Here is a 12,891-nt window from a genome sequence, read left to right as displayed (position 1 = left end):
CCCAGTTTTAGACGAAAAAGTTTCCAATATGTGTCTTAGTTTGAGTACAATTAAATACACTGTGCTTTTTTTTTTTTAATTGAGTACAGCTGCAAAATAAGGACCTTGGAGTCTTATGTTTTCAGGGTGTCATTGAACACACTCCATGGCTATCCTCTGTAGTTTTGTATAGCGCCTTCATTTGTCATTTATATGCATTTTCATTCTGTATTTAAAGTGTTTATGTTAACATTTTGGGTGTCTGGAACAGATTAATTGGGTTGACATTTTTTGCTACGGGACAAACTGCTTTGGTTTTCAACTGATCCATTTGAACCGATTAAAATGAAAACCGAGGTAACACAAAATGTCAAATGTTTTCTTCAAATCGCTTAGTACATATTGACCGGGGATTGGTTTGCACACCTTTCAATGCAAAAAATGCATGGAAGTGGCTCTGGGTGAAAAGTGTTTTGGAACTTAAAAGCTGCATCTGTCGGAAGTCCTTGCATGTGTCGGACCACATGTCAAGGTAAAGAACAAGCCTTTTACTGGTAACAAACTGACATGTCGCTGCTTCCTACAAGGACGACGAGTACCTGTCAAAACAATCTTCAGCATGGCTCAACACGTGTCTGTACCTATAGAGCTGTGGTAATATGGGAGCGTTAAAAGCCACTGTAGCCCTCCGGCTATAAAGAGGAAGAGCTCAACATTTGGCACAGGCTTCATTTTCCCATCTCTGTGCAACATCTTCCTTGAGTAAACAGCCCCATTTTCAGAACATGTCAGGTCAAGTGGGAAAACAAGTAGCCCTGATGATGATATATATATTTTATTGCATTTCCCCAGAGAGGGTGGGGGGCAAATTGAGGTTGTATCAGATAACAGGGTAAATGAAGGGTGCTAACCAAATCACCTAATTGACTCATTTGGGAGGGCAGTTGGAGCTCTTTTGGCATTGTTATGCACCTGCATTAACAGCTGTTTTCTTGGGTGTGAATTTAGTCTACCCTGACCTTGACTAAATAAGGTCAACAAGTCAAAAGTCAAGTGATAGCAGTAAAGCACTATGGTGGATTTGTGGACCAGCATCAATTTAGCCAACAAAGCGCCTTTTTGTTTTGTCAGCATTTTTTAAAGTGTTTTGATTATAAAAGTGAATTTTAAATGCTAATGAGGTCATATTTCATGTCCGTAAGACCACGGCGAGGAAATGGGGGGAGGATTGGAACAAGTCACTGCAGTTCTTTATTTGATGAAAAGCCATTCATTAAAGCGATAGGATCTTGCCAGGAATCCAGGGCGAGTTACAAACTAAGACAAAAGCGTTTGAGTGTGCAGACATGCATTTAGATCAATCAAACAGTTGTAGGAGTGTTGCGTTATAAAAACAAACAAATGAAGCACACATACACTGTTGCCTTTATTGCATCAAGTTTATGTAGTTTAAGTACATAACACTCTCCCCATGCTTGGCTGAAGGCAAAACAAGGTAGTGGAAGTTCGTTATCTCTTTCACCTGTCAACATACCACAAGGATTTAGCAGAAGAAAAGACATTTGAGGCATGCTGCACTGAAAACTATCTTGATGCTGTATTCTAAGAACTAAGTGAGCTTTTCATAACAACCCAAACAATAAGTCCGTTTTTTAAGAAATGACAATACTTGTTAGATAAAAGAGAATGGCTTTCACAGGATATGATATGATATAAAGTCAAATTATTCCTTTAAGCCATGTCATAGCCTTTTCCTTCTGTAATCTGGTTCTGGGTTGGAGGACATTTATTAGACCGGCTTTTTGTGCTGTGTTGGGAACGTACAATTATTTTCATGCTTTTGAGTCTTATTTGGGAAGCCTTCATCAAGTGCTATGCTGCGAGTTGCCATTTGTTTTGTCACCTTGTTGCTAGTAAACAATTGCCCCAAAGGTTTGAGATCAATTGTGAAGATTTACTGGGTCCAACTTGTTGAACCTTAGCCTTGGCACTTTAACCTGTAAATAGCTAGCATGCCAAAAAAGTTTGATGGTGACAATCAAGTGATTGTAAGCTTATTTCCAGTGCTAGATATTGAAATTCTCCAACATAACACAGAACCCTCTTCGTCATCCAGGTCTTAATAATCCACAAAGGTTAAATCGAGGTAACTCTGGACTTCGCCGTGCTCCAGTTGTCTTGATCCAAACTTTCAACTTAATCACAAGATTTAAAAAAAAGAAAAATCCAAATGTGATATTCAAGTGCCCTCTGCGAGAAACACAAACAATATTCAATGGCTTCAAGATGATGGCTGATACAAAGAACAGTCTTACTGTTCTGAATTGGGGCTGTAGAACTGAATAACTGCGTATTTGCCACTGGTCATCCAGTCTGGATCCTGGAAGCCAAGCTTGCTCCCCTGGCCTGGCTGGAGACCCACTTGAATATTAGCCTTTAGGCTCCTGAGGCTGCACAGGGGCGACGGCTCAAAGCCCCTCAACGCGGCTTCAAAGCACACCGTATGGTCCCAGTCTCGATCACCTGCCAGCTTCCTGTAGTTGAGATCGCCTTTAAACAGTACCAAGTTGGCCTCCTGCAGAGTGGCGTACAGGTCCGGAGCGTCGGTTGCCATGTCACAAAACTCGTGTGGTTGTGTCCAGAAGGGATGGTCGTGATAGGACCACACTCCTTCCTTCATGTAGCTTTGCCACCGCACTCCTACTTGAGACATCCACTTGTGATTGGCTGCCGTAATCTGCCGGATGGTCCAATGAAAATCATTGGCGGTCACATCAGAGACAAACCACGGAAAGGATTTTCCAAAGAAGCGGACCTCGCGGGCCAGACCAGAGGACACCAGGAAATCAGCAAGGACCAAGTCAGTTACTAACTCAAAGCCAGCGTTGTCTAAAACAACGTCCACTCGGTTGGAGCCCGCTTTCCCTAACTGTCTTTGTCGCCGGGCAGAAATTAGGGTCGACCACACAGCAGCTGAATGGTCCACTAAGATGAACGGCTGCAAGCTGACGAGAGAGTCGATGGGACTGGACTTCTGTGAATTCTCCTTCCCAGCAGAAATGGACAGATCACATTTGTTTCCCCACAGAGAAACCTTAGAAGAGTCAAGTAGGAACAGTGAATGGTTTCATCAAAACATTATTTGCATAAATGTTTAATAGTGTTAATAACTCAGGTAGATACTTTATTATTAGTTGTTGTTTTTTTACAATGTATCCCCCTAGCCATCATCAACATTTGTTAAACACACCAATTAGGTTATAATATTGACATTAGACTTAAGTTTCCAGGCATACATTTTATACGTTAAAAATTACCCCACATGGCAAGGCTACTGTAAAAATGTTACATTTCCATGTGGATCTGTAAACAGAGTTATTTTTATCCCTATAGCAGTGGACAACCAGTTTGTAATGTCCATCATGCCTGCATCATAACTGTCCGAATTTAAGACTAAGACTGTTATTGTGTTAACCTAAACACACAAACTATAAAACATAGTAACCTGTGCTCCTAATCCAACAAAACTGAACTCAATTTAAGTACTGTACATGGTTGTACGAACCAAGCTTTAAAGCGTATTCTTCTAATTGAGATAATCTCAAAAAATTGTTTTGGTTTGGTCAGTACAGTAGAACTTTTTTTACTACCTGTGTTTGCTATCACAGCTTAGCTTTAAACATGGCTTATACTCAAGAATTGGTTTGTGGTATATGAAGAAAGGCAATGTAATTTCAAAATAATTTCAATGATATTTTAGTATTACGTATATATTCCCAATATATTTAAATTGCTAAATGAAATAGCTGGTGTTGCTATGTACCACTAGATGGAGCCTTTCTACCACCGGTGGACTGCAAAGTCATATATAGAGCAGTGTTTTTCAACCTTTTTTGAGCCAAGGCACATTTTTTGCGTTGAAAAAATCCGGAGGCACACCACCAGCAGAAATCATTCAAAAACGAAACTCAGTTGACAGTAAAAAGTCATTGTCGCAATTGTTGGATATGACTTTAAACCATAACCAACCATGCATCAATATAGCTCTTGTATCAAAGTAGGTGTACTGTCACGACCATATTTTGAGTTTTTTGCTGTTTTCCTGTGTGTATTATTTTAGTTCTTGTCTTGCGCTCTTATTTTGGTGGCTTTTTCTCTTTTTTTTGGTATTTTCCTGTAGCAGTTTCATGTCTTCCTTTGAGCGATATTTCCCGCATCTACTTTGTTTTAGCAATCAAGAATATTTCAGTTGTTTTTATCCTTCTTTGTGGGCACATTGTTGATTGTCATGTCATGTTCGGATGTACATTGTGGACGCCGTCTTTGCTCCACACTAAGTCTTTGCTGTCGTCCAGAATTATGTTTTTGTTTACTTTGTAGCCAGTTCAGTTTTAGTTTCGTTCTGCATAGCCTTCCCTAAGCTTCATATACAACACAAAATATACAACAAAAAGTAGCAAGAAACATGTCAATAATGAATAAAGCAAAACATCACTCCATATTTTCTACTGCTCGCTAGTGTTACCATATCTGAGTTATGGTGTAGAAATATGGGGAAATAACTATAAAAGTACATTTCATTCATTAACGGTGTTACAAAAAAGATCAGTTAGAATAATACATAATGTTGGATATAGAGAACATACAAACCCCTTATTTATTGAATCAAAAATACTGAAATTCCATAACATAGTGAATTTGCAAACAGCTAAAATTATACACAAAGCAAACTATAACCTGCTACCCAAGAATATACAACAATTCTTCTCAACAAAAGAGTAGAAATATGATGTTAGAGAAAAATGTAATTTAAAACATTTGTACGCATGTACAACACTTAAGACCTTCAATATATCAGTATGTGGAATTAAATTATGGAATGGATTAAGCAAAGAAATCAAACAATGTACTAATATGATCCACTTCAAGAAACTCTTCAAACTTAAAGTGTTTACAAAGTACAAAGAAGAAGAATCATGATAAACATTCTGAATTTATCTCATCCATCCATTCATTTTCAAGATAATCTTACTCATCTCACCATATGAAATATAACTTACTTCACAAAGTGTTATTTATTTATTTTTATTGTTATTACTTATGGAGTATATTGTGAATAAACTGAGAACAGGAAGTGAACAAAAGTTTTAGCAACTGCTATGTAAAGGAAAAGGGGTAGGATTATATAAGCTTCCTTTTCGAACATGTTGAATAGAGAAACTGGAAATTGTGATGTATCATGTTGTATGCATGCATGTTCCAAATAAACTCAAACTCAACTCAACTTAACGCCTTTTCTTAGGGGCACTCACCTTTTGTTTATTTATGGTATAAGCATTAAGACACATTTTTACCTCTACGCTGCCTCCCGCTGTTTCCGACATTTAGAAAGCAATTAGCTACCGGCTGCCACCTACTGATATGGAAGAGTATTACACGGTTACTCTGCCGAGCTCTCGACAGCACCGACACTCAAGAACAACACATACAAACCCCGTTTCCATATGAGTTGGGAAATTGTGTTAGATGTACATATAAACGGAATACAATGATTTGCAAATCCTTTTCAAATCATATTCAATTGAATGCACTACAAAGACACGATATTTGATGTTCAAACTCATAAACTTTATTTTTTTTTTGCAAATAATAATTAAACTGAATTTCATGGCCGCAACACGTGTCAAAGTAGTTGGGAAAAGGCCTGTTCACCACTGTGTTACATGGCCTTTCCTTTTAACAACACTCAGTAAACGTTTGGGAACTGAGGAGACACATTTTTTAAGCTTCTCAGGTGGAATTCTTTCCCATTCTTGCTTGATGTACAGCTCAAGTTGTTCAACAATCCGGGGGTCTCTGTTGTGGTATTTTAGGCTTCATAGTGCGCCACACATTTTCAATGGGAGACAGGTCTGGACTACAGGCAGGCCAGTCTAGTACCCGCACTCTTTTACTATGAAACCACGTTGATGTAACACGTGGCTTGGCATTGTCTTGCTGAAATAAGCAGGGGCGTCCATGGTAACGTTGCTTGGATGGCAACATATGTTGCTCCAAAACCTGTATGTACCTTTCAGCATTAATGGCGCCTTCACAGATGTGTAAGTTACCCATGTCTTGGGCACTAATACACCCCCATACCATCACAGATGCTGGCTTTTCAACTTTGCGCTTATAACAATGGTTCTTTTCCTCTTTGGTCCGGAGGACACGACGTCCACAGTTTCCAAAAACAATTTGAAATGTGGACTCGTCAGACCACAGAACACTTTTCCACTTTGTATCAGTCCATCTGAGATGAGCTCAGGCCCAGCAAAGCCGACGGCGTTTCTGGGTGTTGTTGATAAACGGATTTTAGCCTTGCATAAGAGAGTTTTAACTTGCACTTACAGATGTAGCGACCAACTGTAGTTACTGACAGTGGGTTTCTGAAGTGTTCCTGAGCCCATGTGGTGATATCCTTTACACACTGATGTCGCTTGTTGATGCAGTACAGCCTGAGGGATCGAAGGTCACGGGCTTAGTTGCTTACGTGCAGTGATTTCTCCAGATTCTCTGAACTCTTTGATGATATTACGGACCGTAGATGGTGAAATCCCTAAATTCCTTGCAATAGCTGGTTGAGAAAGGTTTTTCTTAAACTGTTCAACAATTTGCTCACGCATTTGTTGACAAAGTGGTGACCCTCGCCCCATCCTTGTTTGTGAATGACTGAGCATTTCATGTAATCTACTTTTATACCCAATCATGGCACCCACCTGTTCCCAATTTGCCTGTTCACCTGTGGGACGTTCCAAATAAGTGTTTGATGAGCATTCCTCAACTTTATCAGTATTTATTGCCACCTTTCCCAACTTCTTTGTCACGTGTTGCTGGCATCAAATTCTAAAGTTAATGATTATTTGCAAAAAAAATATGTTTATCAGTTTGAACATGTTCATAACTTTTATGGACAGAATTTCTAGGCGCAGTCAAGGCGTTGAGGGGATCCGGTTTGGTGGCTGCAGGATTAGGTCTCTGCTTTTTGCAGATGATTTGGTCCTGATGGCTTCATCTGGCCAGGATCTTCAGCTCTCACTGGATCGGTTCGCAGCTGAGTGTGAAGCGACTGGGATGAGAATCAGCACCTCCAAGTCCGAGTCCATGGTTCTGGCCCGGAAAAGGGTGGAGTGCCATCTCCGGGTTGGGAAGGAGATCTTGCCCCAAGTGGAGGAGTTCAAGTACCTCGGAGTCTTGTTCACGAGTGAGGGAAGAGTGGATCGTGAGATCGACAGGCGGATCGGTGCGGCGTCTTCAGTAATGCGGACGCTGTATCGATCCGTTGTGGTGAAGAAGGAGCTGAGCCGGAAGGCAAAGCTCTCAATTTACCGGTCGATCTACGTTCCCATCCTCACCTATGGTCATGAGCTTTGGGTTATGACCGAAAGGACAAGATCACGGGTACAAGCGGCCGAAATGAGTTTCCTCCGCCGGGTGGCGGGGCTCTCCCTTAGAGATAGGGTGAGAAGCTCTGTCATCCGGGGGGAGCTCAAAGTAAAGCCGCTGCTCCTCCGCATCGAGAGGAGCCAGATGAGGTGGTTCGGGCATCTGGTCAGGATGCCACCCGAGCGCCTCCCTAAGGAGGTGTTTAGGGCATGTCCGACCGGTAGGAGGCCACGAGGAAGACCCAGGACACGTTGGGAAGACTATGTCTCCCGGCTGGCCTGGGAACGCCTCGGGATCCCCAGGGAGGAGCTGGACGAAGTGGCTGGGGAGAGGGAAGTCTGGGCTTCCCTGCTTAGGCTGCTGCCCCCGCGACCCGACCTCGGATAAGCGGAAGAAGATGGATGGATGGATGGAGTTTGAACATCAAATATGTTGTCTTTGTAGCATATTCAACTGAATATGGGTTGAAAATGATTTGCAAATCATTGTATTCTGTTTATATTTACATCTAACACAATTTCCCAACTCATATGGAAACAGGGTTTGTAATTTGCAGACTATAATTACTGGTTTGCAAAAAATATTTTTAACCCAAATAAGTGAAATTAGATAATCTCCCATGGCACACCAGACTGTATCTCACGGCACACTAGTGGCTGAAAAAAACTGGTATAGGGTATGGCCAGCTAAATAAAAGGCGCCATGTTGCCACCAATGAGGTGTGCGGCTGCGCCTATAAGCATGTATTGAGGTTGTTCTGACCTTAGTTTTCCTGACAAAACAGACCAAAATAATGTCTAAATATACTTCTAAACATACTCCAGCTCATAAACTTACAATAAAACATTTTGGCTTTATTTCGTCAAAGTATAATTTTGCAGCCGTATTTGAGACATTCTGCTGCTATACATTCATGCAGTGTTTAGTGACCAGCAGGCTCTCTAACACGCTCCCGATGGCGCAATAAACTTTTAAAAAATACAGAGAACGACCAAAAAATAACTTGCTACCCTCATTTTGTAATATCTGAAATTATCGGTATTGGGTTTTTTTTATTATCGGTATCGTTTTTTTTAAATGTTTTATTTTATTTTATTAAAACAACATAAAAAACACAAGATACACTTACAATTAGTGCACCAACCCAAAAAACCTCCCTCCCCCATTTACACTCATTCACACAAAAGGGTTGTTTCTTTCTGTTATTAATATTCTGGTTCCTACATTATATATCATTATAGATCAATACAGTCTGCAAGGGATACAGTCCGTAAGCACACATGATTGTGCGTGCTGCTGGTCCACTAATAGTACTAACCTTTAACAGTTAATTTGACTAGTTTTCATTAATTACTAGTTCCTATGCAACTGTTTTTATATTGTTTTACTTTCTTTTTTATTCAAGAAAATGTTTTTAATTTATTGATCTTATTTTATTTTATTATTTATTTATTTTTTTAAAGTACCTTATCTTCACCATACCTGGTTGTCCAAATTAGGCATAATAATGTGTTTATTCCACGACTGTATATATCGGTTGATATCGGTATCGGTAATTAAAGAGTTGGACAATATCGGAATATCGGATATCGCCAAAAGCCATTATCGGACATCTCTACTTTTAATATCTACTCCATCTATTTGTATTTGTGTTTGACTTTCTCTTTTGCGGTTACCGAATTGCATTATTTTAGTTTTACTGAGACTCAAAGAGTCTGTTTTTGTCAAACCATCTCTTAAATTAATTAATTTATTCTGTTATTATTTGTATTAGCTTCTGTGTGTTCACTCCTGAACAAAACACAAGACGTTGTGTCGTGTGTTTACCTCGCACAAGACGCTGTAACTGGTGGCTTTCCAGTGTTGGCGGCGAACCTTTATTTCCCATACTTGTTTTCTTTTCTAGTTATGGGGAAAGCGGGTGGAGAAGCCCCATGCTGCACAAGAGTCCACTTTTACACGTCGAAAAACTAACGAGGAAGCGCCGCAAACACAGAGCATCACAACAAAGTTGGTAGCAAACATGGTGCTCAAGCACTTTCTTGTGAGTGCCTTTTGACCAATCATTGAGGAGATTGCCTGAAACCGGGTTGGCCATACTCTCTCTATACACGACTCTGCACCAGTGTTACTCGTGTCAGTTTGCAAATCATAGAAGTTTGAGAATATGCTGACCTGTAGCAGTTTGTTGAAAAGCTCCTGTAGGTGATGTTCAGAAATATCGCCCAAGTTCTTGTTGATGCCCTCAAGGTATGTGCATAAGGTCATCATCGCCTGCTGAGACTCAAAGAAGCTCTGAGTCTTACTCTCACTGAAGACGTCATAATCACTGATGGGGGGGCTGCAATAACAACATAAGTCGTATGTCGGTAGATGTATTGATGTTATTGTCTTGTGTGATAGACCCCAGGAGGATTAGTGGCGACCGTGTAGCAATTAACAGGGATCCATTTGAACCAAATAGTGTCATCTTTATTATGACAGAATGTGTGGATATTCTTACTTGAGCCAGAGGGCCTCCTGTATCTTGCGGTACATGTAACACTCCACAAACAGCCATGGAGACTTGAACCAGCTGACCGCCTCCTGGTCCCCCTGGAACCCCTGTTGCCTCAGTAGGTACTGGTTCCAAGAGTCCGCATCGGCCAGGCCGTCGTTCAGGGCAAGGATCGGTTTGTCTGTTTGCAGCTCATTTCTCAGCTTGGACAGCAGGGAGATGGTTTGCTTCTCTGCTTGGATCCCCTCCTGGAGTCAAGTAGTCAAAAGGAAATGGCAGGTTCCGATATATGACCATTAAAGATGGAGGAAAGAGACAATATAGACGTACCTCTCCGTATTCTTCAAAAAACTTGTTTTTATTACGATGGATTGTATCTACAACTTTAGTGAGGATTGTAGGCAGTCGATCTCTCACTGTCAAATAAGCGAATGACCTGCAAAACATACACAAAATAAACATACACTCGAAGGCATTCTAGCTATCTTCCACTTAGACACATAAGTCCACAATAACCTTCATTATTACACCCACGTGTGCACGACACGACACGTCAAATCCTCGCAATGTACAGTCATGCACTGACAGCTAAATGCTATATAGCTACTACTAGCTCCGCCACGTTCGTCCAACCATGAATTGTTATTTTCCTAAACAGCAGTGTGTTTAACGAGAACGTTGCGAATGAGTACGAATATCTAAAAGAAGCTGTCACTTACCCAACCTCTTTGGCTGACAGGGAAGGAGGAACTACGTTGCCGGTCTGGTCGGCCGCCATGTTTCACAGCAGTAGTAACTGCTTCGGCATTCAAAACAAAACTTTATTGCTGGGTTACAAATAAACAGACCGGAAGTGTAATTTTTTTTTTTTTTTTTTTTTTTTTTTTTTTTTTTTTTTTTTAATTGAACAACAATCATACCTTTATAATTCACACAAAAGTCAAGGCACCTTCAACATCAAGGAAAGATATGTAGTTTATATTTACATCTAATAACAATTTCCCAACTCATATGGAAACAGGGTTTGTAGAAAATGTAGGCCTTACTTTCATAAATCGACATTTATGTAGAAAATTGCCTGGAGCATAATAATGTTGACAAACATTTTGTATGTTACATCCATCCATCCATCCATCCATCTTCTTCCGCTTATCCGAGGTCGGGTCGCGGGGGCAGCAGCCTAAGCAGGGAAGCCCAGACTTCCCTCTCCCCAGCCACTTCGTCCAGCTCCTCCCGGGGGATCCCGAGGCGTTCCCAGGCCAGCCGGGAGACATAGTCTTCCCAACGTGTCCTGGGTCTTCCTCGTGGCCTCCTACCGGTCGGACATGCCCTAAACACCTCCTTAAGGAGGCGCTCGGGTGGCATCCTGACCAGATGCCCGAACCACCTCATCTGGCTCCTCTCGATGTGGAGGAGCAGCGGCTTTACTTTGAGCTCCCCCCGGATGACAGAGCTTCTCACCCTATCTCTAAGGGAGAGCCCCGCCACCCGGCGGAGGAAACTCATTTCGGCCGCTTGTACCCGTGATCTTGTCCTTTCGGTCATAACCCAAAGCTCATGACCATAGGTGAGGATGGGAACGTAGATCGACCGGTAAATTGAGGGCTTTGCCTTCCGGCTCAGCTCCTTCTTCACCACAACGGATCGATACAGCGTCCGCATTACTGAAGACGCCGCACCGATCCGCCTGTCGATCTCACGATCCACTCTTCCCTCACTCGTGAACAAGACTCCAAGGTACTTGAACTCCTCCACTTGGGGCAAGATCTCCTCCCCAACCCGGAGATGGCACTCCACCCTTTTCCGGGCGAGAACCATGGACTCGGACTTGGAGGTGCTGATTCTCATCCCAGTCGCTTCACACTCAGCTGCGAACCGATCCAGTGAGAGCTGAAGATCCTGGCCAGATGAAGCCATCAGGACCAAATCATCTGCAAAAAGCAGAGACCTAATCCTGCAGCCACCAAACCGGATCCCCTCAACGCCTTGACTGCGCCTAGAAATTCTGTCCATAAAAGTTATGAACAGAATCGGTGACAAAGGGCAGCCTTGGCGTAGTCCAACCCTCACCGGAAACGTGTCCGACTTACTGCCGGCAATGCGAACCAAGCTCTGACACTGATCATACAGGGAGCGGACCGCCACAATCAGACAGTCCGAAACCCCATACTCTCTGAGCACTCCCCACAGGACTTCCCGAGGGACACGGTCGAATGCCTTCTCCAAGTCCACAAAGCACATGTAGACTGGTTGGGCAAACTCCCATGCACCCTCAAGGACCCTGCCGAGAGTATAGAGCTGGTCCACAGTTCCACGACCAGGACGAAAACCACACTGTTCCTCCTGAATCCGAGGTTCGACTATCCGGCGTAGCCTCCTCTCCAGTACACCTGAATAGACCTTACCGGGAAGGCTGAGGAGTGTGATCCCACGATAGTTAGAACACACCCTCCGGTTCCCCTTTTTAAAGAGAGGAACCACCACCCCGGTCTGCCAATCCAGAGGTACTGCCCCCGATGTCCACGCGATGCTGCAGAGTCTATGTGTATGTGTGTTGTGAGTGTATGTTACAGTCATTTATTAAAAAATACCAAATTTGATCTCTTCTATAGAGAATGGGACATCTCCCAAAACACATGTACACTCTCACATTCCACAAACAGATGATTGACATCCTCTACAGCTCCACAGATATAACAGCCATCAACCCATCCATCCATCCATTTTCTACTGCTTGTCCCTTTTGAGGTCGCGGGGGGTGCTGGAGTCTATCTCAGCTGCATTCGGGCGGAAGGCGGCGTACACCCTGGACAAGTCGCCACCTCATCACAGGGCCAACACAGAGAGACAGACAACATTCACACTCACATTCACACACGAGGGCCAATTTAGTGTTGCCAATCAACCTATAATACTAAAAAAAAGATGAAAAAAAAGACAAAAAGGGCTACCTAAATCACTTTAAATGTTTTAACAAGGATATCAATTCA

At 42.3% G+C, this 12,891-nt stretch overlaps 1 protein-coding gene across 1 annotated transcript; it reads right to left on the bottom strand.

Moving 5' to 3' along the window:
• Window positions 1-1,047: 1,047 nt before the first annotated feature.
• On the bottom strand, window positions 1,048-10,734 carry armt1 (acidic residue methyltransferase 1). Its single transcript, XM_061929719.2, has 5 exons — window positions 10,621-10,734; window positions 10,232-10,337; window positions 9,908-10,149; window positions 9,580-9,745; window positions 1,048-3,073 (listed from the first exon to the last, which is right to left on the bottom strand). The coding sequence occupies exons 1-5, from the start codon at window positions 10,677-10,679 to the stop codon at window positions 2,291-2,293; spliced, it is 1,356 nt and encodes a 451-aa protein (XP_061785703.2). The 5' UTR covers window positions 10,680-10,734; the 3' UTR covers window positions 1,048-2,290.
• Between the last annotated feature and the right edge of the window lie 2,157 nt (window positions 10,735-12,891).

The sequence above is a fragment of the Nerophis lumbriciformis genome, linkage group LG34, assembly GCF_033978685.3.
Source record: "Nerophis lumbriciformis linkage group LG34, RoL_Nlum_v2.1, whole genome shotgun sequence".
Taxonomy (NCBI): domain Eukaryota; kingdom Metazoa; phylum Chordata; class Actinopteri; order Syngnathiformes; family Syngnathidae; genus Nerophis; species Nerophis lumbriciformis.
This window is presented reverse-complemented; position numbering and strand designations above follow the sequence as displayed.

Excerpts from the sequence above, each read along its gene's own strand:
- armt1 (XM_061929719.2), bottom strand. The coding sequence starts at position 10,679 with ATGGCGGCCGACCAGACCGGCAACGTAGTTCCTCCTTCCCTGTCAGCC. Across the intron at positions 10,338-10,620 it reads CTGTCAGCCAAAGAGGTTGG|GTCATTCGCTTATTTGACAG; the intron begins GTAAGTGACAGC and ends TATGTTTTGCAG. Across the intron at positions 10,150-10,231 it reads TTTTTGAAGAATACGGAGAG|GAGGGGATCCAAGCAGAGAA; the intron begins GTACGTCTATAT and ends ACTTGACTCCAG.